The sequence below is a fragment of the Saccopteryx leptura genome, chromosome 1 (assembly GCF_036850995.1).
Source record: "Saccopteryx leptura isolate mSacLep1 chromosome 1, mSacLep1_pri_phased_curated, whole genome shotgun sequence".
In the NCBI taxonomy this organism is placed as follows: Eukaryota; Metazoa; Chordata; class Mammalia; order Chiroptera; family Emballonuridae; genus Saccopteryx; species Saccopteryx leptura.
Genome location: NC_089503.1, coordinates 160,787,166 through 160,811,731, shown reverse-complemented (window position 1 = coordinate 160,811,731; position 24,566 = coordinate 160,787,166). Strand labels below are relative to the sequence as shown.

The following is a 24,566-nucleotide window of genomic DNA, read 5'->3' as shown; positions in this document are numbered from 1 at the left end:
ATCTGATTTCTGAACACCGAGTTACTGCTGAGTAGCTACTGAGGTGAAATCTTTTTATAAAAATTATATAAAGGTACACACTCAAGAGAATCCACTTTTTCAAGGTCCTATATAGAAGTAGTCAGTAACTAATTAAAGGTCATATTGATTTCTGATAGAGATTGAAATGAAAATTTTAATTACATTAACCCCTCACTAATCCCATACTTTTACCCAAATGGAAGCTAAAAATAAAGAAACAAGGTCTGCAATCTTGAAGGACATGTCACAAAGTCTATAAACCAATGCCCTCGGAGTGAATTTATTCTAAATTTGGGCACAACTCTAAGCATCTTGGGTACTACTCCCTTGGCTGATGGGAAGGGGGGGGGCTGATACCAGAACACACACATATACACGTGCAGGATAAGAGTCTGGTCATGTACCTTAGTAGCCGTGAAGGTCACCATGCCCCTAGAGTCATCAACAAAATGTTATATTGACATCAACAGGCTCTCTCCAGACAAAGAAAAGTAAATTACATATTTTAAATAATAGTTCACCTACTTTTGCACCATTCAATGGTTTTTTTTTGTTTGTTTTGGTATTTTTCTGAAGTAGAAGCAGGGAGGCAGTCAGACTCCGGCATGCACCCGACAGGGATCCACCCAGCATGCCCACCAGGGGGCGATGCTCTGCCCATCTGGGGCGTTGCTCCATTGCGGTGGGAGCCATTCTAGCGCCAGAGGCGGAGGCCGTGGAGCCATCCTCAGCACCCGGGGCAGCTTTGCTCCAATGGAGCCTTGGCTGCAGGAAGGGAAGAGAGAGACAGAGAAGAAGGAGAGGGGGAAGGATGGAGAAGCAGATGGGCACTTCTCCTGTGTGCCCTGACTGGGAATCGATTCTGGGACTTCCATACACTGGGCTGATGCTCTACAGCTGAGCCAACGGGCCAGGGCCCATTTAGTGTTTAAATGTGACAATCTTATCTAGAAAATTCACTTGTAGCATGTGTTCCCCTGATAATGCTGGAAAAAAATGAAGTACAATTTTGTTTTATTTCAGATTAGAAAGGAAAAGACAGACCATGATTTAAGTGTAATTTAAGTGGGATTGTCAGTGAAGTGATTATTAAAGGAACATTGCTTTATTTTACTTTAGGAGAAATATTTCTGACCTCTGCATGGTCATGTTCATAGTCAGAACTCAGTACATAAATGCTGAGAGTCTAAAAGGCAGTGAATGCACACACATACATACACACACGGTGCCATTGCCATTGTTCTGTTGGTAAACGACTGGACTTTTGAAAGTTTCTGTAGATAATGTATGTATAGAAAACTGATTTTTTAAAATGTTTTTACTGGCTTGGGAAGACAAGATGGTGATGGAGTAGGCGAATGTACCAACTTCCACCTCGCAGAACCAAAGTGGATTACAAACTAATTTTAAGAACCATCATCTGGGGCCCTGGCCGGTTGGCTCAGTGGTAGAGCGTCGGCCTGGCGTGCAGAAGTCCCGGGTTCGATTCCCGGCCAGGGCACACAGGAGAAGCGCATATCTGCTTCTCCACCCCTCCCCCTCACCTTCCTCTCTGTCTCTCTCTTCCCCTCCCGCAGCGAGGCTCCATTGGAGCAAAGATGGCCCGGGCACTGGGGATGGCTCCTTGGCCTCTGCCCCAAGCGCTAGAATGGCTCAGGTCGCAACAGAGTGGCACCCCGGAGGGGCAGAGCATCACCCCCTGGTGGTCGTGCTGGGTGGATCCCGGTCGGGTGCATGCGGGAGTCTGTCTGACTGTCTCTCCCTGTTTCCAGCTTCAGAAAAATACCAAAAAAAAAAAAAAAAAAGAACCATCATTTGGAAAAACCAACTTTGGACTAAACTAAGAGTACTCTTCAACCAAGGAACACTGAAGAAGCCACACTGAGACTAGTAGGAAAAGTGGAAACGCGGAGAGGGCTGCCCAGTTCCCCGGAGCGAACAACAGCCGGGAGAGACTCGCATGGCGGGAAGTGAGTTTAGCAGAGAGGGGAGGGTCCTGAGTCCCAGGAACAAAGCCCCAGCCAGCAGCCCCAGAGCCTAGAAAAGGCATATGGACAGTATTTAGCTGGAAACAAGACAGGATACTGTTTGTGAGAAGGAGACAGATCTCTCAGACCCAGGATTCTTCTTAAAGGGACCGCGCAGAAAACCTCTCTCACAACCACTCACCAGGGGCTCCGGGGGATGGGGAGAGAGGAGAGGACCGGAGTAGCAGGAAGAGAATGTAATCTAGGAGGCACAGGGAAAAATACTTTGAGGGATAGCCACCTTAACCCCTGGGCTGAGTCGCTCCCCAAATCTGAAGTGAATATTTTCCCTGGAAACAGCAATACCAGCAAAGGGAAGCAGGACACCAGCCAAACAAGCTCTCCCGTGGCACCCAGAGCAGAGTTGCTTAGAAGGAGGGAGCTTTCGGGACTACAGTAGTGAGTCTTAAGGTCTGAACTGCAGCACCCCCACATGGCTGAGGGTTCGCCGGAGGGTGGGTGGCGGCAGGAAATAGAAGCGCGGTTCTGTCGGCAAGGGCAGAAGCCGGCTGGCCACCACTGAGGTCCAGGTGTGAGCTCAGTCTTGCCCGGCTGGGGAGAAGGGGATGTGCAAAAGCAGTCAAGCCAAACTGCGGCCGCTTGCAATCCAGCCTGCAGGGGAAGGGCAGGAACCCCGGAAGGGGTGGACACCTGCCCTTGAGGAAGGGTACAGGAGCACAGCCTTGCCTCTCCCAGGGAACCAAGGCTTGTGGCCTGACTTGGGAGCCAGCTCCTCCCATGGGGGTGGAGCCAAAAGCGCAGAACAGGCGGAGTCCCGCTGAGCGTAGGCACATAGTCCCACCTGGCAGGTGGAGTCAAGGTTTGCAGCCATCCCACAAGTGGGCTCCTCCTGCAGGGGCGGGGCAAAAGCCTGGAATCAGACGGAGACCCACAGCTGAGCCAAGGTGCTTGCCACTGCCCTCAGGGCCAAGCATAACACCACCCACGGGGGCGAGGTGAAGGCCAAGGCCACCGAGGCTTGTACACCCGAGCATGTGATCACAGCCACTCTCGTGAAGGAGAGGCGGAAACCACAGCAACAGCCCCAGTGGGCAGGCACTGGCAACGCCTATACCCAAACGCCCTAGGCAGCAACAGCAGAGGGGGTGGTGGGCCTGCAGACAGACCACACTTAGGGAACACAGAGGCCACACTCAGTGGACTCCAGTGGCCAAAACCTTCTTTTACACAGACAAAATGAGAAGGCAGAGTAATGCAACACAAATGAATCAAGAGAAATCCCCAGAAAAGGACCTGAATGAGTCAGATATAACCAGATTACCAGATGCAGAGTTTAAAATAACAATTGTTAGGATGCTCAAAGATATTAGAACAACAATAGATGGTCATTAAAAACACCTAAATAAAAAAAACACAACTAAATAAAGAGATAGCAAATATAAAAAAGGACATTGAAATAATAAAAAAGAATCAATCAGAAATGACAAATACAATATCAGAAATGAAGAACACAATGGAAGGAATTAAAAGTAGGATGGATGAAGCTGAGAATTGAATCAGCGAGTTAGAGGACAAGATAAATGAAGGCACAGAAGCAGAGCAGAAAAAAAGAAAAGAGACTCAAAAAGTCTGAGGAAACTCTAAGAGAGCTCTGTGACAACATGAAGAGAAATAACATCCGCATCATAGGGGTTCCTGAAGAAGAAAAGAAAGAACAGGGATAGAGACTTTGTTCAAACATATCATAGCTGAAAACTTCCCTCAATTAAGGCAGGAAAACGCCTCACAAGTGCAAGAAGCACAGAGAACTCCTTTAAAGAGAAATCCAAAGAAATCTACACCAGACACATCATAATTAAAATACCAAAGCTAAGTGATAAAGAGAAAATATTAAAAGCTGCTAGATAAAAAAAAAAGACTATCACCTACAAAGGAGCCCCCATAAGGATGACTTCCAACTTCTCAACAGAAACACTTGAGGCCAGAAGGGAATGGCAAGAAATATTCAAAGTAATGCAGAACAAGAACCTACAACCAAGACTACTTTATCCAGCAAGGCTATCATTTAAAATCGAAGGAGAAATAAAAAGCTTTCCAGACAAAAAACAACTCAAGGAATTCATTACAACCAAACCAATGCTGCAGGAAATGTTAAGGGGCCTGTTGTAAACAGATCAAAGAGGGAAAAAATATAGCAAAAAAGGAATACAGCATTAAAGAATAAAATGGCAATAAACAACTACATATAAATAATAACCTTAAATGTAAATGGATTAAATGACCCAATCAAAAGACATAGGGTAGCTGCGTGGATAAGAAAACAGGACCCGTACATATGCTCTCTACAAGAGACACACCTTAAAACAAAAGATACACATAGATTGAAGGTAAAAGGATGGAAAAAAACATTTCATGCAAATGGAAATGTAAAAAAAGCTGAGGTAGCAATACTTATAACAGACAAATTGGACTTTAAAACAAAGGATATAGTAAGAGATAAAGAAGGCCACTACATACTGATAAAGGGAGTAATCCAACAGAAAGATAGAACTATTATAAATATCTATGCACCTAATATAGGAGCACCCAAATATATAAAGCAGACTTTGATGGATTTAAAGGGCGAGATCAACAGTAATACTATAATAGTAGGGGATTTCAATACCCCACTAACATCACTAGATAGATCTTCAAGAAAGAAAATTAACAAACAGCAGACTTATTGGACACACTAGATCAACTCGATTTAATAGATATCTTCAGAACCTTTCACCCTAAAGCAGCAGAATATACATTCTTTTCAAGTGCTCATGGTACATTCTCTATGATAGACCACATGTTAGGGCACGAAAGTGGTCTCAACAAATTTAAGAAGATTGAAATTATATCAAGCACTTTCTCCGATCACAACAGCATGAAACTAGAAATGAACCACAACAGAAAAGCTCAAAAATTCTCAAACACATGGAAACTAAATAGCATGTTATTAAATAATGAATGGATTAAGAATGAGATCAAAGAAGAAATAAAAAAATTACTATAAACGAATGACAATGAGCATACAACAACTCAAAATTTATGGGACACAGCAAAAGCAGTACTGAGAGGGAAGTTCATAGCACTGCAGGCACACTTTAAGAAGCTAGAAAAAGCTCAAATAAACAACCTAACCCTGCATCTAAAAGAACTAGAAAAAGAACAGCAAGTAAAGCCCAGAGCTAGTAGAAGGAAGGAAATAATAAAGATCAGAGCAGAAATAAATGACATAGAGACTAAAGAAACAATACAGAGGATCAATAAAACCAGGAGCTGGTTCTTTGAAAAGGTAAACAAGATTGATGAACCTTTAACCAGACTCACCAAGAAAAAAAGAGAGAGGACTCAAATTAATAAAATTAGAAATGAGAGTGGAGAAATAACAACTGACACAACAGATATACAAAATATTGTAGGAAAATACTATGAAGAACTGTATGCCAAAAAACTAGACAACCTAGATGAAATGGACAAATTCCTTGAAACATATAATCTTCCAAAAATTAATCTGGAAGAATCAGAAAACCCAAACAGACCAATTACAACAAATGAGATTGAAACAGTTATCAAAAAACTCCCAAAAAAGAAAAGTCCTGAACCTGATGGCTTCACAAGTGAATTCTACCAAGTATTCAAAGAAGAACTAATTCTTATCCTTCTCAAACTATTTCAAAAAATTCAAGAGGAAGGAAGACTTCCAAGCTCCTTTTATGAGGCAAGTATAATTCTGATTCCAAAACCAGGTAAAGACAACACAAAGAAAGAAAATTATAGGCCAAGATCCCTAATGAATTTAGATACTAAAATCCTCAACAAAATATTAGCAAACTGGATCCAGCAATATATGAAAAAAATCATACACCATGATCAAGTGGGATTTATTCTGGGGAGGCAAGGCTGGTACAATATTCGCAAATCAATCAATGTGATTCATCACATAAACAAAAGGAAGGAGAAAAACCACATGATAATTTTAATAGATGCAGAAAAAGCATTTGATAAAATCCAGCACCCATTCATGATCAAAACTCTCAGCAAAGTGGGAATACAGGGAACATACCTCAACATGATAAGGCCATCTATGAGAAACCCACAGCCAACATCATACTCAATGGGCAAAAATTAAAAGCAATCCCCTTAAGATCAGGAACAAGGCAGGGGTGCCCCCTTTCACCACTCTTATTCAACATAGTTCTGGAAGTCCTAGCCACAGCAATCAGACAAGAAGAAGAAATAAAAGGCATCCAAATTGGAAAAGAAGAAGTAAAACTATCATTATTTGCAGATGATATGATATTGTATATAGAAAACCCTAAAGTCTCAGTCAAAAAACTACTGGACCTGATAAATGAATTCAGCAAGGTGGCAGGATATAAAATTAATACTCAGAAATAAGAGGAATTTTTATACACTAACAATGAACTGTCAGAAAGAGAAATTAAGGAAGCAATCCCCTTCACCATTGCAACCAAAAAAATAAAGTACCTAGGAATAAATTTAACCAGGGAGATTAAAGACTTGTACTCAGAAAATTATAAAACATTGATAAAAGAAATCAGGGAAGATACAAACAAGTGGAAGCATATACCATGCTCATGGTTAGGAAGAATAAACATCATTAAAATGTCTATATTACCCAAAGCAATTTATAAATTCAGTGCAATACCGACTAAAATACGAATGACTTACTTCAAAGATATAGAACACATATTCTAAAAATTTATATGGAACCAAAAGAGAACACAAATAGCCTCAGCAATCTTGAAAAGGAAGAAGAAAGTGGGAGGTATCACACTTCCTGATATCAAGTTATACTACAAGGCCATTGTACTCAAAACATCCTGGTACTGGCATAAGAACAGGCATATAGATCAATGGTACAGAACAGAGAACCCAGAAATAAACCCACAGCTCTATGGACAACTGATATTTGACAAAGGAGGTAAGGAAATACAATGGAGTAAAGACAGCATCTTTAACAAATGGTGTTGGGAAAATTGGACAGCTACCTGCAAAAAAATGAAACTAGATCACCAGCTTACACCACTCACAAAAATAAACTCAAAATGGATAAAAGACTTAAATGTAGGCCGTGAAACCATAAGCATCTTAGAAGAAAACATAGGCAGTAAGCTCTCCGACATCTCTCGGAGCAATATATTTGCTGATTTATCTCCACGGGCAAGTGAAATAAAAGACAGGATAAACAAATGGGAGTACATCAAACTAAAAAGCTTTTGCACAGCTAAAGACAATAAGAACAGAATAAAAAAACAAACTGCACAATGGGAGAATATATTTGACAATATGTCTGATAAGAGGTTAATAACCAAAATTTATAAAGAACTTGTAAAACTCAATACCAGGAAGACAAACACTCCAATCAAAAAATGGGAAAAAGAAATGAATAGACACTTCTCCAAAGAGGACATACAGATGGCCAATAGGCATATGAAAAAATGCTCAACATCACTAATCATTAGAGAAATGCAAATTAAAACCACAATGAGATATCACCTCATACCAGTCAGAATGGCGCTCATCAACAAAACAACACAGAATAAGTGCTGGCGAGGATGTGGAGAAAAGGGAACCCTCCTGCACTGCTGGTGGGAATGCAGACTGGTGTAGCCACTGTGTCAAACAGTATGGAGATTCCTCAAAAAATTAAAAATCTAACTGCCTTTTGACCCAGCTATACCACTTTTAGGAATATATCCCAAGAACACCACAGTACTGTTGAAAAGAAGAAATGCACCCCCATGTTTGTGGCAGCATTGTTCACAATAGCGAAGACCTGGAAACAGCCAAGTGTCCGTCAGTGGACGAGTGGATTAAAAAGCTTTGGTACATATATACTATGGAATACTGTGGGGCCATAAGAAATGATGACATAGGATCATTTACAACAACATGGATGGACCTTGATAACATTATACTGAGTGAAATAAGTAAATCAGAAAAAACTAAGAAGTATATGATTCCATACATAGGTGGGACATAAAAATGAGACTCAGAGACATGGACAAGAGTGTGGGGGTTACGGGGTTGGGGGGAGGAGAGGGAGGAGGTTGGGGGAGGGGAGGGACACAAAGAAAACCATTTAGAAGGTGACAAAAGATAATTGGACTTTGGGTGATGGGAATGCAGCATAATCAAATGTCAAAATAACCTAGAGATGTTTTCTCTGAACATATGTACCCTGATTTAACAATGTCACCCCATTAAAATTAATTTAAAAAACTATAAAAAAATGTTTTTACCACACATATGTACGCGCATGCACACACACATTCAGGTGTTCCCGCTGCCTCTGACTCTCAGTGAAAATTAAGGTAACAACTCTAATTGTTACCCAGTCACTCAAACTCTTCATTTGTTTAAAATGCTAGAGCTAGAATTAGCCTGGGGGAGAAAGAAATACTCAAGACAGTTCAACAGAACATGGTTTGGACAATACCCTGCTACAATGTGTTTAAGTCCTTTCTTTTCCTAACCTAAGTAAAAATGCTAACTTTTTGTCAAAAACTACATCCAAATTCTATTAATCCTTTCCTTGAATTTTGCCAGAAAAAACCTGCCCATCACCTGCCACAATCCCATCGTCCCCCACCGCACTCACAGGACTGTGACAATCCCATCGCCCCCCACAGCACTCACGGGACTGTGACAATCCCATCGCCCCCCCACCGCACTCACAGGACTGTGACAATCCCATCGCCCCCACCGCACTCACAGGACTGTGACAATCCCATTGCCCCCCACAGCACTCAAAGGGCTGTGACAATCCCATCGCCCCCCACCGCACTCACGGGACTGTGACAATCCCATTGCCCCCACCGCACTCACAGGACTGTGACAATCCCATTGCCCCCCACCGCACTCACGGGACTGTGCCTGGGGCAGAAGGGGTCGTGCTCCCGCCCTCTCTTCTCTGCCAGCTGGTGTAGGTACTGGGACATTCTTTCTTTCTGCTTCCTTTTCATCCAGACTTGAATCTCTCTTCTCTCCTTCTCAGTTCTTCGAGGGCGTCTATCAGAATGCTGAGTCCTGAGAAATGTGACAGGCTGGGCCTCACTTGACTGTAAATTTGTTGTGGAGATAAGAAGCATCACAACTAATACTGTTTATTTGAAGAGATTCTGTCCCATCTCAAAAAATAGTCAACACTTACACATTCTCGTCAATCTGCTCCAACCTGTCCTCCAAAATCCAGTGGAAGTGGCCTCAGAAAGGTCACCAGTGGCCTCTCCAGTCTTCATCCTACTGGACTTCTCTATAACACTTGATACAAATTGGCTTTTCCTTTGTTTCAGACTCTCCCCTGGGTCTTTTTCTAACACTCAGAACTCCATGCAGCATCTTCATTGGCCCTTCTGTGCTCACACTTCAATAGTAATGTCTCTAAAGGTTCTGCTTTAGACTTCATCCATGACCTATTTCTGGACTATCTCATTCACTTCCAAAACTTACAATAAAGAGAAAACTTCTAAACTGCTGCCCTCTGCATCTGGCCTCCCGTTCCTGCCTGGGCACACTTCCTAGCGGCGGGCCTAAGCGATGACTGAGCCTAGGGGATGTTGTGACTGGCCTGTTCCCGTGAGACAGGACGCTCTGATGGGTCACTTTGGCTTAATGTTACCACTGACCCTGTGAACCTCTCTTAGATCTACACTGGACTCTGAGATTCTACTTCCTTCACCTTCTTCCCCTCCCCTCCTGTCCACAAGGAAGGCCAAGCACTGACTGCGGTCTGAGGCCTCTCCCAGCTTCTGGCCTTCCCCGTTGCCCCTCACATGCATTTCTCCCAGTGAGTCTCCTGTACATCTAGCCCCAGCGTGACTTCTGCCTCTCAGAGGATAAGCACTAACTAAGCACTAAGCATGGTCCAAGGAAACAAACAGTGTGAGATGGGGATTTGGGGCTGACTCAGCACCCGGTTGTGCAGAGAGGGCTCCATCCTAAATGGAAGATGAGTCATGGATACAAACGATGTGCTCTATACTGACCACCTGCTTCCCTCCCGGGAGTCTGCACTCGGTATGTCCCGGGCAGAGCGTGCCTACCTGGCCTGCCCCAGGAAGGACTCGGGGCGCTGGGTATCTAGACAAGACTCCCTGGGGCACAACCTCTCATACATGCTGTCAGTCTGTGGCTGGAGGAATTAAGTGTGTCCTGTGTGGCTCTGCTGGGAGGATTCTTGGAGGCTTGTACCCAGTTTCTCCTGGAATCCACTCCATGTGCCTTTTCCCTCTGCTGATTCTTCTCTGTATCCTTTTGCTGTAGTAAGTTCTAGTTGTGCGTATGACCAGGGAAGTTCTGTGAGTCCCCCGACTGAGCGCTTGGACCTGGAGCCATCCTGTCTCCACCTCCCACAGCTCCTCCCCTTCCTCCCCTCATAGGTGTTTCTCCAAATAAACCTCTTGCTCATCATCTAGGTCTCATTTTGGCATCTGCTTCGGGAGGACCTAGAACTAAGTACCAATGAACGTTACCAAGTGAATGTCCTCCTGGCACCTTGTCTCTAAAACTGCACTCATTCTCTATCTTGCTGAAGGAATCACCATCAGCTCAGTCTTCCCGGCAGAGAACCATGCTCACTCTGCTGACCGTCTCTGGGCTCACTCAATGCTTGCTGCCCTGTACTCTCCATCTGGAGCCGCCGCCTCACGCCTAGGCTGCGAAAGTAAGACCTCTAACTGGCTCCCGTTTCCACTGTTGTTGTTTTTTTTGTTTGTTTGTTTGTTTTTTTCACTTATTGATTTTAGAGAGGAAGGGAGAGAGAGACAGTAACATCAATTTGTTCTTGTATGTGCCCTGACTGGGGATCGAACCCACAGCCCTTGCGTATCAGGATAAAGATCTCAGCAGCCGAGCTCCTTGGCCAGGGTCTCTTTCCAGTTTAAAGCCCTCTGCTGATGCCCTACTGTCTGCAGAGCATGCAACTCGGGTGCCTCTGGTCCCCAGAGGCAGGCCATCGGCACACCCAGCAGGCCAGCCATGTCTCACTCCTTGCCCTCAACTGACCGCACCTTTGCATGTAATGTGCTGGCTGCCTAAAGTACACTTCCTTCTCCTTATGAGCCATGTGAATTTCTGTTGACCCTTTGAAATTAAGCCCAAATCCCATTACTGGTGGGACGGGCCCCTTTAACTGCCTCTGCTCCCCCAGGCTCCCAGAGCACACTGACAGAAGTGGCAGGCTAGGCCACATTCTTTACTGCTCTACCTCTGTTCAAGAGTAGAAACCATATTTTATTTTCATTTCAACTTCTGACACTTAATACATTATTGATGACATTGATAATATAATCATTAACTTCAAAAAACAAGAAAATTCTATGTATGTGATTGCAGGTAATTAGAAGGCAGTTAGGGTTTACATGGTCTTGATATGAGGTAGTAATATAGCAGACAATTCCACTAATAAATAGAAACTGGCAGGGTTTTGGTGCACTATTTCCTGGTAGTAGCCTTGTGAGTTCGATGATGTACACGGCGTGCCCACTGGGTTGGAGGGGGCACTGAGCCGGGAAATACAGAAGGCTGGCTGTCTCCTGCAGGAAGGCCACAGGGATGCACTGCACGACAGCTCCCGTAAGCCTGTCAGCCTTCATTCTCTCAGGAACCAGTTCTTGGCCCAGAAAAGGTTGTAAGGAAAAACACTTCATTTTCTAGGAAAGACTATTTAAAATGTAGTCCAAGGATTAATACATAGAATAAAGTAATACAAATGAAATCATTAATTCTAAAAAAAAAATGATTAAATTTATGTTGTACTCAGCCTGACCTGTGGTGGCGCAATGCATAAGGCATTGACCTGGAAAGCTGAGTTTGCCCTGTCAAGGCACCTACGAGAAGCAACTACTTTAAGTTGATGCTTCCTGCTCCACCCCCTTCCTTTCTCTCTCTATCCCCTCTTTCTAAATCAATAAATAAAATCTTTAGCCTGACCAGGTGGTGGTGCAGTGGATAGAGCGTCGGACTGGGATGCGGAAGGACCCTGGTTCAAGACCCCGAGGTTGCCAGCTTGAGCGCGGGCTCATCTGGCTTGAGCAAAGAGCTCACCAGCTTGGACCCAAAGTCGCTGGCTCCAGCAGGGGGTTACTCGGTCTGCTGAAGGCCCGTGGTCAAGGCACATGTGAGAAAGCAATCAATGAACAACTAAGAAGTCGCAACGCGCAACGAGAAACTGATGATTGATGCTTCTCATCTCTCTCCGTTCCTGTCTGTCCCTGTCTATCTCTGCCGCTGTAAAAAAAAAATAAATAAATAAATAAATCTTAAAAAAATCATGTTGTACTTTGAGTGACTGGGAAAACTCACACGATATAGATGTACCATATAAATGAAATAAACCAGTCTATATTCTGTTGGGGAGGGAGAGGAATGATATATAAAACATCATAAAATTTGTTTATGAAGAAAAAAAAAATCTAAGCTTTGAATTTGTTTCATTAAAACAACCACATTAAAGCATGGCCAATTTTGAATATTCTGGAACCATGAACATTTTAAGTGGGTTAATTACCTATTCAGTGATTACCTGATGATAGCCCTGACTTGTTGTTCTGTTAGGCCCAGCTCCTCACTGGAAACGCCATCTTTTGTGATGAGGTCCTCAATGATGTCTTCAACATCCGTCAGCCCAGTCATGTGAAGTGGGTCTAAGGAGACGCTTCATTTGCACATGCAACGTGAGAAATGTAAGTCAGCGTCTGTAGCTCATTACAGGAAGCAAAGGTAAGCGTGTACACTGCGCCCTCCCAGAACACAAGTGAACACAAAAGTGATAAACACGTAACTCTGTTACCTTTGCTTAATTCCAGGAATCCTCAGTGAAAAACCCGATCATCAGTAACTGATGATTTTGTACGTGCTCTTAAAAAAGCCACACAACGCCCAGGACACAACTTATCCCAGTCCTGCATATGCAGTAAGAGAAGATGTAACCATGTAGTCTGTGGTCCTCTCTCTGCCCTGTGCTAAAGCCCAAGGCACGTACATCCCTCGGTGTTTTACAACACCCGTGCCCAGTGGGACTCAGTTACGCTCCTTTAATTTACAAAAAAATGTAGTGGAGAAGTTTACATACATAACCACCACCAAATTTCCAGAACACATAATTTAGACCCAACTTTAAGTAAAACTGTGAATTCATTCTTAAGATATTTACCTCTCAAATGACTCACCACTGTTATTCACACCTTAAAGAAAAAAAACATTATCAATAAAAATTTCCAGACACTGATTTTTCTACTTTTGATTGTTAATATGACTTAGAAATTATACAACCAGAAATTAAAATATTTTTGAAGCTCCAAATTGGTTTTAAGGTATCCATGGATAGCATATTTCTCCTCCACTTGAGCATGCTATTTGGTAGTAAATATTGTCCCCATTTTAAGATCACTGCTTTGGTACCCAGTGTGTTCTGCATGACACATTGTAGGAGGTACAAGCTTTCTTTGCTCTGTTCAGTTTAGAATACTGAATGAAGTGCAGTATATTAAAACAATCACAGAAAACAAAAACACTTCTGATGGTCTAAAAGTCATACAGTTGGTAAAATATCTAATTTAAATTCAAGAAGCCCTTACTGAGATAAAAAAAAAAAATCACAAGATTTAACAACAGCTGCTTTATAGCCTTTCTTTATTTAAATGACAGCAATGCCATTTAAAAATAGCACTTTTTACTGTTTGCTATTACTTGAATAATGATAATACAAATATTGTAGACACTCAATAAAGTCACCATGGTTGACCATCAATATCTAGGGAAAACAACATTTCAAATCCACTGTCAATGGTTCACCTCCTGCATTTAGTCTGACCTGTCATTCATGTGCCCAAGTGCATTTGTTAGGACTAAAGAGGAGCCTTTACTTGCCAGCTCCAGGTGACACGGAGGGAAAGTGGCACCGAAGTTCTCTAAGCCTCAGTCCCCTTCCCTGTAGAATGCGGATGTTAGTGACGCAGACCTCACAGTTGGTCTGCACAGGCGACGCATGTGAGACGGCCCTGCCGGGCACAGGCTCCAGAAATTATAGGCATTATTTTGTTTCCCAATTAAAACGCGAGTTCTCGTGATTGGCAGAGTTTGAATTTCTCAATTTTTGTAAAAATCAAGTCTTTTCGTAATTCCTGTTTATTTAACACTGACAAGCTGCAGAGATACAATGCTTGGAGTGTACCTTATGAAGGTGACAAGAGGACATAGTTCTCCATGTGAAGGGTGCAATTTTATTACTTCCCTTCACCCCTAATTTATACGTAGTGCAGAATGGTTTTACTAACCCTTCATAACTATTCCCAGTGAATACGCCTCAGTAGCAAGAGTATCTAATTACGTACATCCTGCAGGATACTGGAAACGAGAGCGTAAGTGAGAATAGTGGAGAGCAATGCCGGGCAAACCTGTGTTCCGCTCACTGGAGAGGCTGAGGGCCGCGTGGGCAGAAGGGATCACACTGGTTCCCGCGTGAGAAGGAGCTTCTTTCACTGAGAATGCAGCTTCAGAAGTCTGTTCTGTGTCACTCTGATCGTCCTTATTCACGTGAGTCAGGAAACGCAGTAAGTCAGAGCCTGTGTTACAATTAAGAGAAACCAGAGAGGGAAGAACCACATGGAAAAGATGTAACACATAGCTGACACTTCCACATAGCAACAGATAGATCAGAAGTCTGCAACGCAACATTCTGATAGCTTTCTACTGTTATAAAATAATTTAATGATATTTAAAATTTACACTCACCAGTAGTAAAAAAAATAAAGCTATTAAATTTATTATCAGCTTCAGAAACATGGCAGACTGAGCTAAAGTGGATAGGCTCCAGCCCGATATAAAAATCACAGAAGATGCCTGACCTGTGGTGGCACAGTATAAAGCATGAACCTGGAACTCTGAGGTTGCCTGTTCGAAACCGCGGGCTTGCCCGGTCAGGGCACATACAAGTGCTTCTCGCTCCCTCTCTCTCTCTTCCCTCCCCCTTTCTAAAATCAACAAAATAAAGTCTTAAAAAAAACCACAGAAGAAATGCTAAATTAAAAAAAAAAGATTAATAAACAACAAAACCCTATAAATAAAAATCCTTGGTGCCAGTAAAAAGAATTCAGCTCTGGCCAATGGTTCAGTTGGTTACGGCATTGTCCAGAAGCACAGAGGTTGCCAGTTCGATCCTCTGTCAGGGTACATATAGGAACAGACTGATGTTCCTCTCTCTTTCTCTCCCCTTTCCTCTTTCTAAAGTCAATAAACATTAAAAATTAAAAAAAAAATCTTTAAAAAAATTGCAAGCGGAAAAGAGAGAGAGGAGGAAGCCAGAAGTTGAGACTGAGTTATAAGCCATCATAATACAATGAAAATGGGAATAAATTACAAAAACTATAGCCCAAACTACATAATATTTAGAAGCTTAAAAAAAAACCTTTTATGAGCTAAGAACTCTTAATACAAATGACAAACTATTCAGATCTAAGCAATATCAAAGGATGGTATATATCAACACTATCATCTGGGTATTACAGGAATGTGTTCAACCTCAAGTGCATATATTAGAAAAGAAGAAAGTTAGGAGAAAATCTAGTACTCAAAAGCAGAAAAAATAATAAGGCTAAGAATAGACATTTACAAAAGAGAAAATTAACAATAGGACATCAAAGCCTGTGTTTTTTTTTAACACATTAAATTGCTGACGACGGAATAGAAGGGAAAATGCAGATATAAACAACTCTAGATGCGGTAGAAAAAATTTTAAATTACTACCCTAATTTTATCCTTTCTATAAGAAATGCAAAAACTTAACATTTCACCATTTCCCAGCGGATTAGCAGAGCTTCATAGTACAGCCCGCTGATGAGCACACACAGCCCCAGCACAGAGCTCCGAGTGCTCCCAGGCAGTGTGTGGCCCGGGTGGGGGTCAGGGTGGTGAAGGGGGGGCGAGTCACCACCCACACTGCCCAGCTCTGGTGGCACAGCCAGAGAAGTGACAGCAATGGCTTCTCAGAGAAAAATGGCCTGACATGGGAGCCAAACACATTATCACAAGAATAATCCCAATCTAAAAACTGGGGGAGCTGGCCCTGGCCGGGTAGCTCAGTTAGTGTCCTCCCACACGCCAAGGTTGCAGGTCGGGGCAGATGCAAGAACCAACCAATGAAAGCATAAGTAAGTGGAACAACAAACCCATGTTTCTCTCTTCTACTCTCTTCCTCCCCCTTCCTCTCTTTCTAAAATCAGTCAATAAATAATAAAATGGCCTGACCAGGCGGTGGCCCAGTGGATAGAGTGTTGGACTGGGATGCGGAGGACCCGGGTTTGAGACCCCGAGGTCGCCAGCTTGAGCATGGGCTCATCTGGTTTGAGCAAAGCTCACCAGCTGTAAAAAGAATTCAGCCCTGGCTGATGGTTCAGTTGGTTACAGCATTGTAAAATATCTTTAAAAGGTTGCTGGCTCGAGCAAGGGGTCTGCTGAAGGCCCATGGTCAAGGCACATGTGAGAAAGCAATCAATGAACAACTAAGGTGTCACAACGAAAAACTGATGATTGATGCTTCTCATCTCTCTCCGTTCCTGTCTGTCCCTCTGTCTACTCTCTGTCTCTGTAAAAAAATAAAAATAAATAAAAAAAAAATAAAAATAATAGTAAAATGGATAAAATAGAATAAAAATTGGGGGGCTGATGGCTTCAGCTCACATATGAAAACCATTCCTATTGCAATGCTCATTCCTCCACAGCAAGGCTTCGGGCCAGCCCCCAGCTCCCCACAGACCTTCTTGGGAAATGCAAACAGTTTTGGGAGCCAGAGTTTTCTCAGCTTCAGGGCCAGAAGACAATTCAGTGCGATCCACAGATTCAACCTGTGGGAAGACACACACCACAAAATCACTGCTACAAATTTTATAGTGTGATAATTAAACTCTCGTAAACAACTTTATGTAGGTTTTAAACATTTGCATGAATGCAACAAATGAAAGAAATGGGAATTTTTACCTTGTAGCTTAACTGATTGACCCTTTTAGAGGGCTCAGGAAAATAGGCATCGTATTATTTTAGAATGGGGGGCAATGTTAACTACCATCTAGACAAAACCTTTTATGTTAGAGATGATAGAAAAAGCCCAGAGACATTCAGTGACTTTCTTAGATGCAGAATACGGATTTGAACCCAGATCTTCAAGGCAGTGCTTATCCACAGTATCTGTCTGCATCCTCCATGAGGACAAGCTGTTTTCTTTACCAAAAGGGGCAAACCAAAATCTTTGCATTTATGTGTGTTTTATAATAGAATGAGAACATCTTACAACCAATACGTCAAACCTTTCCTTTTAAATTAATGCCATTTCCTTCAGGTAGTCACCTTGGAAGACTAAATGCTTACTATCATTACCTAATAGTATACTGTCTTACCTCATCTATTTTTTCAGTGTAATTACTCATGTTTAATCTTAACTTTTTAATATTCAGTTAAAGAAATACTATAAACCTAATAAATTATCTTTAAAATGTCAACATGCCAGTAACCTGGAATGTTTGTTAGGTAAGTCAATAATGGAACTGTTATCCTGCAGATCAATTTGCATTTCCCAATGTAAGGCTTTAACACACATTCAAAATATGTTCACTGTTTTTTCTTTAATATTTATTTTATATAAATTGTACTTCTGAAAAATATGACAAGATACTTATGCAAAATAATAAATTAATGTTTGAGACTTCCTTTTTAGTTGTCAAACTACCAGGATATACCAATATACATAAACATTAATCCTTTTATTATGAATGTTCTTTAAAGACATAAAAAATGTCTAAGGACTGCTAGTCCACTGTGTCAAATATTTGACCGAAACTGAATTCCCAATATGAGGAAAACAGTATTTTATAAAGTTATAAGAATCTTGCTGAAGGAAAGAATAATTAGGAACAGGGTTTGTTTCTAACTGCATTCCGATTTTACAATTCATCAATATCTCTTCCTGGTAGGAAACGTAAGTCCACTTCTTAAAAGCTTAAGGCAGTGGTACTCCGCGGGTGGCAGTTTGCCTCAGGGGACATTTGGCAAGGCCTGGAGAGATTTTTTATTATTACAGTGGTGGAGGGGGGGGTGACAGCTGGGGGTGGAGACCAGGAACGCCACCAAACACCCTGCACTGCAAGGACGGCGCCCCCCATGGAATTATCGGGCCCAAACGTCAGTAATGCTGAGGTTCTCACCCTCGCTTAAAGAAACGAAATGTCTCATTCTTCTGAAATAGCCAAGTGTTTATAGAATTATATCACACTACAAATCTGATAACTTGGCAATAAACAGAAAACTAAAATACAGACAGTCCACCTTATCGTGATGGGGGTCTGCCGGTCCGCTCTCCGGGAAGTCCTGCTCTATGTCTCGGGCCAGGTTCTGCACGCCCAGCAGCTGCCGGTCGATCTTCCGCAGCTGAGATGAGAGCTGCTGCAGGCACCGGGAGACAGGGCGGGGCGCGGGGCCTCCCTGCAGCAGCTCCGGCAGGAGGTAATCCCGCAGCCGGTCCTCAGCTGCATCTGGCTCTGAGTTCTGCTCCTTGAACTGCAACCCTGCCTCTGGGATATCTAAATATAAATATGGATCATGTCAGGATCGATTATCATTAAGGGAAAGGTAGGTGCTGATGATCTAACTTTTTGGAAGATCTCAATTTAAGTCAACCTAACTTTCCCTTCCAAATCAGTTCTAATGTAACATACTTAGCAATACCATTTTAGCTTCTTTTTTTTTTTTCTTGTTTTTTTTTTTTCATTTCTGAAGCTGGAAACGGGGAGAGACAGTCAGACAGACTCCCGCATGCGCCCGACCGGGATCCACCCGGCACGCCCACCAGGGGCGATGCTCTGCCCACCAGGGGGCGATGCTCTGCCCATCCTGGGCGTCACCATATTGCGACCAGAGCCACTCTAGCGCCTGAGGCAGAGGCCAAGGAGCCATCCCCAGCGCCCGGGCCATCTTTGCTCCAATGGAGCCTTGGCTGCGGGAGGGGAAGAGAGAGACAGAGAGGAAAGCGCGGCGGAGGGGTGGAGAAGCAAATGGGCGCTTCTCCTGTGTGCCCTGGCCGGGAATCGAACCCGGGTCCTCCGCACGCTAGGCCGACGCTCTACCGCTGAGCCAACCGGCCAGGGCCCATTTTAGCTTCTTATGAGATTTGTCTTTGTTGGGAGATAAAAATATGTAACCGTGTTACTGTGACCACAAGCCTTAATATACAAGGCAGTTTGTTACTTTTATCTTCTGCTACAAAAATATACTTCATAAAAAAAGCAACTTTAATATCTTTATGACTTTTAAAATAAGACTTGAAAACCATTGTCACCCAGTGAAAGCTAGACCCAGTGTTGGCCATTACTAAGGTGACCAATCGTCCTCCTTTAGGGAGGACAGTCCTTTTTTAAAAAAAATTTTTTTTTTAATTTTATTTATTCATTTTTTTTTTTAGAGAGGAGAGAGAGAGGGAGAGAGAGAGTCAGAGAGAGAGAAGGGGGGAGGAACTGGAAGCATCAACTCCCATATGTGCCTTGACCAGGCAAGCCCAGGGTTTCGAACCGGCGACCTCAGCATTTCCAGGTCGACACTTTATCCACTGCGCCACCATAGATCAGGTGGGAGGATGTTCTTTTGCAAGTTCCGTCCTCCCTCGAAAAGTGTGCTGTATGTCTTCCTTTCTGATATTGGAAATGTCCGTATTCGATCAATGCAGAGTTGATCCTTAACGTGTGATGTGACGTATTTGTATCTAAATGAATACTTTTTTTCTTACAATTATTAAAAATTAATAGCATGTAAGCATAATTACAATATATTACAAATGTTTTTATTATGCATTTATCATGTTATAGTGTATTATTGTTGCAATGAATAAATTGTTTCTTTTATTTACGATATTGTTTTCTTCAATTTATTTTTGTCCTCCTTTTCACTGTAAAAAAAGTTGGTCACCTTCCCATTACTGATGCCACAGGGGGTCCCAGACAAACAGTAACCCTCCCAAGACCAGCATGAAAACCAGGGACCTCCCTCTTAATCTCAATAGGTTCTGGACTGGAATTTGAAGTGCTTCATCCCTCAGTGCATTCTTCCGGCTTCCGGTCTCCCCTCCCCTCCACTGCTCGGCATTCTCAGTCATCTCCTCGGCCTCCTCTGCCACCCACTCCTGTGCCCTCCCCATTCTGGGTGCCAGGCCCGGGCACCTCTCTGTGCCCGCTGTGTGTGCCGTCACTGATGCACAGGAGACGCTCAGATCTACACGGCACTCTGAGCTCCTGCCCCTTCCATCCCCGTGTCCTGGCCATGACACTTAGGTTGTCCCCAGAGCATAATAACCAAACTCACCACTTCTGACCTCCAACCTGCCTGCCCTTCATACTTCCCTGCTCAGTGACCACACGGACGTTCACCCACCCTCCCAAGTCGGAGGCCTGAGAGTCATCCCGGGTTCTCCTCTTTCCCTCACATCCAAATGACCCCAAATACTGATGACTGACCTGCCAAAGGTCTCCTCCATTCCCCCGCAGCACTGCTTCGCTGAAGCTGTCACACAGATGGACCCCAAACAGTGCCTGTGGCTCGCTTATGTGACTCCTCACTAGTCCGTCTCCCCACAGACCCCAGAGAGATCATCTAACTCGTTACATCTGAGGCTATTCCTCTGCCACCTGAAATCCTTCAGCATTTCTACCATGCCTTCCACTGCAAAGTCCGAACAGCTCAGTAGGAGAAAACGGCAATCTGTCTTTCTCCAGCCTACCTCTCCAGTTCACCTGCTATTTCTTAAAACAAATCAAAACAAAACAAAACCCTCCACTGACTCCAAGCACACTGAACATTCATTTTCTCCACCTCGGCGAGCTCCATCAAGCCTCTGACCACTGCTCGGTTCATCCTCAGGCTGTCTGCCTTTTCTCTTGCTAAGCCCTGCTTCTTTAAGATCCATAGAAGCGTCTCTGCCCTGCACGGCCCCAGCCATCCTGGAGATGGCCTGGGTTCTGCCTTTCCCAAGACTCTCACCGTACACCACGCCAGCACTGCCCATGTGCAAACAGAGCTTCCCTATTTCTCCCCCCCCTACGCCCCTCCCCCCCGCAGGCAGAGAGCCTGGCAGGATGCTCTTCTTTAAGTGGAGAGTGGGTCTCTAACTTAGTGCTTGTCGCATGGACAGTCATGATGCCTGTCCCACCTAACTCACAGAGGTTTTGTGAAGTCAAATTATGAGGCAAAATACAATCTGAAAAAATGTGAATTACTGAGCAAATATGAGAAGAACTTATTATACTTCCGTCCCAGTGTAAGGCGAACCTTCCTGCGAGGAGAGAGAATGGTAAACCACAGCGTTGCCAACAGCAGTTAGGGGACCTTCCCCACCTGCCTGCGCCACGCCTCTTTAAGCCTGATGCTCACAGAACCTTGCCACCTCTTCCAGCAACGTACTGTGAGGTTTCTCAGCAGCCTGAAGTGCCCCTTCATTGCTCAGGAGAGAACCTGGTGTACAAACTTCTGACAGAAAATGCAGCAGAAAAGACAGGCATGCTCCCCACGCAGAAGGGCCCCCAGACCTGGAGCCAGCCTCCCCTTCTCTGGAGCGCCCGCACATCTGCGGTGACAGGAAAACTCACCAGGAGGGTGGACTGCTGGGTCCCACTAACCCTGCTGTGCTCTCCCCAGCCAGCAAAGCACTACTTGTTTTTACTGACAAAGTTCTAAAATAGGAAGCGACTGCTATTTAAAGTGACGGATAAGTTTCCACTAAAACAGGAATGTATTATTTGGCTTTTATCATTTTAAATGCTCAGGGACCCTAACCGTCCCTTCGCCCAGCCTTTTCCTATAATGCAGACCCCACCCACTCTACTGTGAGACTGTGTCCTGTCTCTTTAGTATGTAAATACCGTGACAAAATTTCATTTTAAAATGTCTTCCTTTTAAATTGGCATGTTTAAGTTCTCTTTAATAAGCATGGAAGGGTCCACTGGCATTTTTGTGCCCAGGCAGCCTTCCTAGCAAAGGATCGTCCGTACGGTTGATTATAGCATTAGACAATATTCTCCTGTTGCTCATTGTCATTTGAAATGCTGCTTAAGATATTCAGAGGTCACAGGGAGATGGTTTTGGTTCCAGTTTTCAAAATTCGACAGGTATGGAGATGAAGGGAAGGACGGGGTACCTAAGTGTAGGAAAATGGCCGGGAATTAGACTGTTGTCCGAGACAAGTCTTTGGTGCGGACTTTGGACGCCAAGGGGGCAGAACGCTGCCCCGGCAAGCACTGATAAGACTGTTGAAACAGCTGATCCCTATGGCCTTTTCCCTACATACCTGAAAGGTATTAGTTAATTACCCTTCTCTGCACCTGAACCCAGGCTCTGCTAATTTGCTTAATGAGCAAAGAGACCACCAAATATGATGAGGCTGCAGAGATCTGGGCTCTCAGCCCTAGGGGTTGGGACTTCCCTGTACCCATCTGTTCTCTATGTTGTGTCTTATGTGTGTTTTCTTCTTAAGTCCTGCAGCACCTTCCTTTCATGCACACCCCTTGCTGAGCTGGTCGCAGTACCTAAGTAAGCACAGGCCTGTCCCACCCTTATGACAACCCTCTGAGGCTGCGCCCCAGAGATACAGTGAGGATCATGTAATGTTAATTTTCTTGCATAAACTTCCCAGGACATTACGTGACAGAGCTGGGACTGAAACCCAGGTCTGTTCTACTTGATTCTAAAATCCAAGCTCTTCATGCGGTCACTTGCTCTGCTATAGCCCCTGGTCAGGGCACATATGAGAAAGCAATCAATGAGCAACTAAGGTGCCACAACTATGAGTTGATGCTTCTCATATCTCTCCCTTCCTGTCTGTCTGTCCCTATCTATCCCTCTCTCTGTCTCTCTGTCTCTATCACACACACAAAAAAATAATAAAATCCAAGCTCTTTTTCCTTCTGCAGCCACAAGCCTCCAGCTCCCCACACCCTCCCCCACTACGTATGCAGTGTGCAACTCAGGGATCTCAGAGAGGGCAGTCTTCGCATTGGAGATGCCAGCACCTACGTGCAGCGGTAAAACACATGTCCCAGCCGTCCCCTCCTGGCTGCTCACGTCCCGAGGCCTGCTGTTGACACACTGACCAGGCAGTGCTGGACTCTGGACCCCAGCATCAGACAACCACTGGCGGGGCCATGCCTCCTAACAGCCATGGGACCCAGAAGAGACACGGGGTCTCCGCTGTAGGAAGCCTAATCGCATATTTGACTCATCTAATCATTCACATGATGTGATAACTTCAGGCTTTAGAGAAATTGTCTTCATCTTACAAATATTTTACAATCATGCAACCTGATTTATGACTATAAAACTCAGTAATTTACATATAAATTACTGTCAGCTACTATGCCTGTGTATTTTTTATTTGTATTTCTATGGGCTATTCCAGATCTTCCTACCTTTTTTAAATGTGAGAATTCCTGTTTAACTCTGAAAAACTCACAGGACGTTTCTGGCTAACCCCATGAATGGAGAAAAGACAGGCACAAAAGATGTGCAGTCTCCAGGCAGAACGTCCTGGCTCCCAGGGCTGGAACCGTGACCATATCTCACTGTGTATCTGTCCATTCTCCTTGGCAAGGGAAAGCCTTTTTCCGGTGTGTTTGGTAATTACCAGGTGGTAGTGCTTATTCCTAATGCAACAGCAATTCGGGGGAGGGGGTGTCGGTGTCATGCTGCACATCTGGGACAGTCACCTTTGTCCTGCTCTCTGTCTGCTGGTGCAGGGGAGGTGACCCTGGGCTCCTTCACTTCTGCGGCACCTGCTATCCCGCTTCTTCCATCCCCACGGGCTGGGGACACTTCTGCAGCTTTAACAACTAAGTCCACAGCGGAACTGGCAGATTCTATCAGGAAGATGAAAGGCATACAGAGATCAAGTCTCAGCTTGTCATGAGGTATTTGGAAGATGAACAGAGCATTTGTAAGTGTGACTACAAACATCCAAAAGTACAGTGGTCTTCAGGGGTGCTAAGAGGCGTAAGGAGGGTTAACAGGGCTACTGTAAAAAATTCTTCAAAATGTTTTAAAAATGTATTGAGAAAGTAGGAGAAAACAATCACCTGGACTGTTAACGCTACAGAAGGGAACCGCATTGGTAACGGAAGCGGCCATATAGTGTAACTCTGCAGAGGACGGGACTTCTCGCTGCTGTGTGACAATATTGTCACCTGGAGGCTCTCTGACGGGCAGTTCCTGCAGGTCGTCAGCATCAATGTCAATCACATTTATGTAAGTGTGTCCAACCTGAGCCAGAACATCAAAGCAGAGAGCGTTACATTCCTTCACTCCCTGTGGCCTCTCTGCTCCCCTCCCCACAGAAAGGTTTCATTCTGAAGACAAAGGGAGCTCAGACAAGCTTACTTTAGGGAAAACTGCAGGAAGCATGTGTTATGATCTGTTTACAGTATTTTGGAGCATAATATTTAAATCTTAATTTTTTTTACCTTTCCAGCAAAACTA

General features: G+C 43.8%; 1 protein-coding gene across 3 annotated transcripts in view; it reads right to left on the bottom strand.

Annotated features, from left to right (window-relative positions):
- The window catches only part of CPLANE1 (ciliogenesis and planar polarity effector complex subunit 1), a 118,168-nt gene that overhangs the window by 7,730 nt on the left and 85,872 nt on the right, over positions 1-24,566 (bottom strand). For all 3 annotated transcript variants that reach the window (XM_066378896.1, XM_066378907.1, XM_066378916.1), the window contains 8 exons: positions 24,167-24,350; positions 23,801-23,950; positions 18,384-18,637; positions 16,822-16,909; positions 14,465-14,632; positions 13,222-13,252; positions 12,592-12,723; positions 8,933-9,095 (listed from right to left, as the gene is read on the bottom strand). In XM_066378896.1, coding sequence (XP_066234993.1) covers positions 8,933-9,095; positions 12,592-12,723; positions 13,222-13,252; positions 14,465-14,632; positions 16,822-16,909; positions 18,384-18,637; positions 23,801-23,950; positions 24,167-24,350 — 1,170 coding nt within the window. The remainder of the gene's footprint in view (positions 1-8,932; positions 9,096-12,591; positions 12,724-13,221; positions 13,253-14,464; positions 14,633-16,821; positions 16,910-18,383; positions 18,638-23,800; positions 23,951-24,166; positions 24,351-24,566) is intronic.